General features: G+C 30.3%; 1 protein-coding gene across 2 annotated transcripts in view; it reads left to right on the top strand.

Annotated features, from left to right (window-relative positions):
- Positions 1-5,386, top strand: part of LOC127711923 (inositol polyphosphate 5-phosphatase K-like) — a 30,758-nt gene extending 25,372 nt beyond the window's left edge. For both annotated transcript variants that reach the window (XM_052218082.1, XM_052218083.1), the window contains 3 exons: positions 1,543-1,704; positions 2,424-2,606; positions 3,796-5,386. In XM_052218082.1, coding sequence (XP_052074042.1) covers positions 1,543-1,704; positions 2,424-2,606; positions 3,796-3,807 — 357 coding nt within the window. In that variant the 3' untranslated portion in view covers positions 3,808-5,386. The remainder of the gene's footprint in view (positions 1-1,542; positions 1,705-2,423; positions 2,607-3,795) is intronic.
- Positions 5,387-6,000: the final 614 nt, after the last annotated feature.

Here is a 6,000-nt window from a genome sequence, read left to right on the forward strand (position 1 = left end):
TCATCTACAATGTTATTTCAGGTATACCCATATCCTCCCATTCCATTACCAGTCAGATTCCTACATATAACTTCATCTACAATGTGATTTCAGGTATACCCATCTCCTCCCTTTCCATTACCAGTCAGATTCCTACATATAACTTCATCTACAATGTTATTTCAGGTATACCAATCTCCACCAATCCCATTACCAGTCAGATTCCTACATATAACTTCATCTACAATGATATTTCAGGTATACCCATCTCCTCTCATCCCATTACCAGTCAGATTCCTACATATAACTTCATCTATATGTTATTTCAGGTATACCCATCTCCTCTCAATCCATTACCAGTCAGATTCCTACATATAACTTCTTCTACAATGTTATTTCAGGTATACCCATCTCCTCTCTTTCCATTACCAGTCAGATTCCTACATATAACTTCATCTACAATGTTATTTCAGGTATACCCATATCCTCCCATTCCATTACCAGTCAGATCCCTACATATAACTTCATCTACAATGTTATTTCAGGTATACCCATCTCCACCCATCTCATTACCAGTCAGATTCCTACATATAACTTCATCTACAATGTTATTTCAGGTATACCCATCTCCTCTCATCCCATTACCAGTCAGATTCCTACATATAACTTCATCTATATGTATACCGTATAGTGGGTTATTTTCGCGGGGTGTTTATTTTCGCTTATTTTGGCGGATAAACGAAAATTGTGAAAATAAATTCCGCTAAAATTTATGCATACGTTGGGTAGTTTCGAAGTTAACATGGCTAAAGGATTTTGTAAACGATCTATTTTTTTCCTGTCGGCAGGTCAATAACGAATTATTAACAAGATAAATGCCAAAGGGCATTGTACATAAATGTATTTTATAAAATGACTATACCCTTATTAATAAGTGTCAATTAGAATAAGAGTGCAAGGTACTCTTATCAGGTAATAGCCCTTATTAATTAGTGTCAAACTATATAAGAGTTGTAAACACTCATGATAATTTTGTAACCTAATTAGTAAGTACATCAAAGGTCTGGTAAATTTCGTAACTAATCAATCGTAAAATTTACAAGCCGTTTGAATACATGTAACAAATAGTTAAGTTAGCGGTATTTTAATGATTAACTGTATCAGAATTTAATCAATGAATAAGAGGTCATTGCGGTAAAAAAAAATCAATTAACCATAACAATAGACACTTTGTCAAGTTTTACAACTTTTTAACTGCAACAATTTCAGTATTCACCAAAATATTTAATTGGGATTTAAGAATCAACCAAATAAAAACCGCCAAAATTTTTTGTATACTTTGTTGCCCCTAAATCGCGAAATTTTACACCCGCGAAAATAACCCGCTATACAGTAACTTCATCTACAATGTTATTTCAGGTATACCCATCTCCTCTCATTCCATTACCAGTCAGATTCCTACATATAACTTCATCTACAATGTTATTTCAGGTATACCCATCTCCTCTCATTCCATTACCAGTCAGATCCCTACATATAACTTCATCTACAATTTTATTTCAGGTATACCCATCTCCACCCATCCCATTACCAGTCAGATTCCTACATATAACTTCATCTACAAAATGGACCAGTAATCAAGAGGAAGATGTTCATTATAAATTTGAGATTAGTCCTAACTTAGAATACCATCCTGACAAATGGGATTGGATAGGATTGTATAAAGTAGGTATATAAATATTAAGAGAATGAGAGGTAAGATGACATTTGGGCATCTCTAGAATGTTGATTCCGGCAGCAGCCTTTAGTAATGGCTAATTGGAGGGATCCTGTATCCATTGTAAGGAACTCAGACTAAGGTATCGTACGTGCCAATTTTACAAGATACATGCTCAGACTAAACAATGGATAAAAGAATACTCAAATTAGTTAAAAGTATTCTCTCCACACATAAAGTATTCAGTTGTTACTTGACCAGATTACAGATAACTTCTCAAAATTGTCCATAATTTTACAATGTAAGACTTATCATTCAATAAATATTTTCTTTTAGAAATACAAATGTATATGATTTTTTACTAGTAAAAAATTCCAATAAAGTATGTTTTTTACCCATCTCTTTATTTGGAGTTCTTTATTTTTATTTCTCATAATATTGAAAATTTCCAGAAGAGTATCAAATCTTTCAATAATCTTTTTATTTTGGAGACCTATCTCTAAAATGAGAATTTTAAGGAAAGTATATAACCTTGCACACATCTCGTAATTTGGTGTTCTTCAATTTATTTCTCTATAAATATGATAGTCATGATAGGGACATGTATTTGTTATTGTTCTCTAAATGTCTAAAACTGTTATAATGACATTATATTTTATCAAATGACAGGAAATTTACAACAAGGAAATAACTTTTAGTATATTTAATTATTTATACATTTATACAGGAAAATTTCAGATGTATACGAGACCAGATTGCCTATGTGTATATTATACAGGGAGCTAAAATGAACAAAGATGGCTGTTCATTTGTTACATTCCATAACTTATCATTAGATTCTGGAAAATACAGACTGTTATACATCAGTGAAAAAAAGGATACATTGCTAGGTATTAGTGAAGTATTTCAGGTTAGTTCATAGTTATGTGTTTTAAGTTGGCGAAGATTTGTTTTGCCTGAGCAGGATAGAAGTGGAGGGAGGGATATTTTTATATATAAACAGAGATATGTGTATACATTACTGTAATAAAGACAAAAAAAAACAAAAATGACAACCAAAAGTAACATCTAGAGGTCAACATACAATAGACTTTTTTCATATTACCGACTTTTGACTCCGGATTGTATAATTTTTCGACAGGTTTCCTAATCTGTGGTTGGACATCCTGGTACTAGGTCAAGTAAGAGCAACCAAAAGAAGTAAAATCAAACATATAATCTGTGCACTCTGGGGGGAAATTTTACTGTTTCTGATTATTTTGTCCTATATTGTAAACATAAAACAGTTTATTTCCTCAAAAAAATTGTACCGATTGAAAGCTTGATTTTGCTTTTTTACGTTGCTCTTGGTTGACTGAGTACCAGGATGTCTTACCAGAGAGAAGGTAACCTGTCGAAAAAATATAAACTCCAGAGTCAAAAGTCGGTAATATGAAAATAGTCTATTGTCAGCAATAAACTAGTTTGACAATATTGTAGGTCTGCTCAAAATCTCCAAGAGTCTTAAGTAAGTTAAGAAACCTCAAAGACCAATAAAATAAGATGAGTTTCCTGCACTGATTTACTATTTCATTGTATTTAACCTTCCCCCTTTTTATCTTGATTATTGGAATAACAAAATATAGAGAAAAATGCACAATAAAAATCAGTTCAGATATATAAGAAAACAATCAAAATATTTGTAAAACAAATGTCAAAAGCATAGCTACAAGAGAAGTACAGGTTAATACATAACCTATCGACCTGGTTATTATCCAGAGACAAGATTGTCAGCCCCATACTTTTTTTATCTGTTTATCAGCCTGACTATGTTCAGACAAAACTGAAAAATGTTTTACCTTGTTATTTTGATAAATGCCTTGTCATTTAAAAATGTTATTTTTGTTTTACATGCTATAATTAATTTCTTCAAAAGGATTGCTTGTGGTTAAAACAGTAAAATTTTGTAATGATCAGTTTCTTAGTTTTCATATAGGGACTACATGTATATATAATTTCGTCTTTAAAATACTGGATGTATTCACTGTTGGTAGGTAGACTCTTGATGACCTTCCTCACTTGACATGCTTAAGGTTTAAATATATTTTCTGTATTTTCAGGTAGTAAAATGAACATACAGATTTTACAAGAGATTGATGCTTTAAAAGTACAATGATATATACAAAAACTTCCATAATCCAGAAAGTAATATTCATCACGTAATGGACATGTTTTGAATATTTTTTTATAATTCTGTGAATCAGTGTCTGATTTATGCAATCTTCCATTGATTATCCCTTATATAGTTCATTGGTGCCATACATATCTTTTGGTTGTTATTTGTGTCATTTGGTCTCTGGTGGAGAGTTGTCTCATTGGCAATCATACCACATCTTCTTATCTTTTATACCCTAATGATCTGAGAATTTACATATTTTAAAAGTCTTGGCTGCTTCGCTTTGATACTGTATAAAGCACATACTCTACCAAGGCAGTTCAGACTGTGATATTGTTTAAGTTGATTTATACCTTTATTTCCTGTAAACCTATTTTGTCACTTTTATGTTGATTAGTATACTCTAGATATGTTTTCTGTATGCTAGGAAAACATGCATGTTGGGTTAAGGAAGATGTTGACATACAAATTATTTTAGAATAGTTTCTGCTATTTAAAAGAAGATTTAAAATGAGTGCTGCTGATTAATATTTATATATACATATTACTTTTTTATTAGACTAATATTTTTATATACAAATCCATGTCAAAATCAGACCACTCAAACTTGCTCAATGATTTGTTTTTATAGGATTTATTCAATTTAAGGGGAATTAGATATTGGACAACTTTTGCTTTACTGATCAGGGGGCTTCTATTATCTGCAGTTATCTATTATTGGTACCTACTTTTTGCAACATTAAGGCAAAGTTGTCATTTATCAGCTGAATTTCAATAAGGTTACATCAAATTTTTAAAATTGTATTGAGTAACAATTTGTTAATTTGCATATATATATTTGAGAAATTTGCAGAAATGTTCTCTGGGTAGCAATTTTTCATTTACCTGATATGGAAATCTTTCTAATGGGCTAAACTAGTAAGTATTTTTAGATATGCCTTGAAAGACAGGCGTCAATTTAGCAAATTGATAATATATTTAAGCCAAAAATAATGAGACATTTTAGCACCAAAGTGTAACTCATTTTAGTGCCAAATTTTTAGCCCATTTAAGCAAAATGTAAAATTATCACTGCCGAATTTAGCGTAGAGTTTTGTCCCATATTTTCCTTCTTTACAAAATGAAAAAGTAAAATAATGAATGTTAATATCAAGCTAAGTCAGCTAAGTGTATTTATTATTATGATAGTTGCTATAGGATATGATTACCAAAAATAAAATTCTCATTTTAAATTTCAATAACATTATATGTATGCAGTATTTTCTGAAATCGCAATAATAAATCTGACATTAGTGTCCATTGTTGAACATAAGCAATACTACAGGCACACAAACATTCTTAATTTACAGTATATATAAGTGGCCACAATTATGTGAACTAAACATTTAATGATGGTGTTGTGAATGTGATGAAACTGTTAGAAACCATTCTTAAATGTTAATTCTCAACCCTCTCTTCTTTTTCAAGAGGTTCGAAGAAAATTTCTCAACACTTTCAATAATAGATCTATTGCTTTTATGATTTAGGGGGGAGGGAGGGGTCTTTCCTGTTATGTTTTGATTTTTTGCATTTTATATATTTTCATTTGCCTTTTTGTTCTTTTCATGAGCCAAGTTCAATTAATTTTATTATCTTATAATATTAAATGCCTTTCTTTTTTTATATATTTAAGTGCAATCTTTCTATTATATCTCATAATTTGAAAATAATTCAAATAAGAATTTTAGATTTTTTAAAGTTTCAAAATTTTTAAAATTCAATTATTAAACTTATTTGCCTTGTTAAAACAATGATCCTTTTATCCACTCATTTATCCACTGTAAATTTCATATCAAGAACTTCATTTGTTTTTTAACTCAAATCTCCACAATTAGAGAATAAAAATGAACTTCTCAGAGAACCTTCATTGCCATATCCCAGAGTGCAACTTTAATTATTTAATTATTTGCATAAGAAAGATTTATTTTGATCGGAGAAATACATTGACATTGCAATGTTTATTTGATATATATTTTAGTTACTAGATGTATATATAGAGGACATCCAACTGATATCAAAAAGTCCAAATGCTGGAAATTAACTTCTCTGGAAACTTTCAGAAAATTCTTTAGAATATAAAACATGTACCATTTTTTTTTTTAAATTGTGG

Source organism: Mytilus californianus, unplaced genomic scaffold (genome assembly GCF_021869535.1).
Source record: "Mytilus californianus isolate M0D057914Y unplaced genomic scaffold, xbMytCali1.0.p SCAF_8, whole genome shotgun sequence".
Lineage (NCBI taxonomy): Eukaryota > Metazoa > Mollusca > Bivalvia > Mytilida > Mytilidae > Mytilus > Mytilus californianus.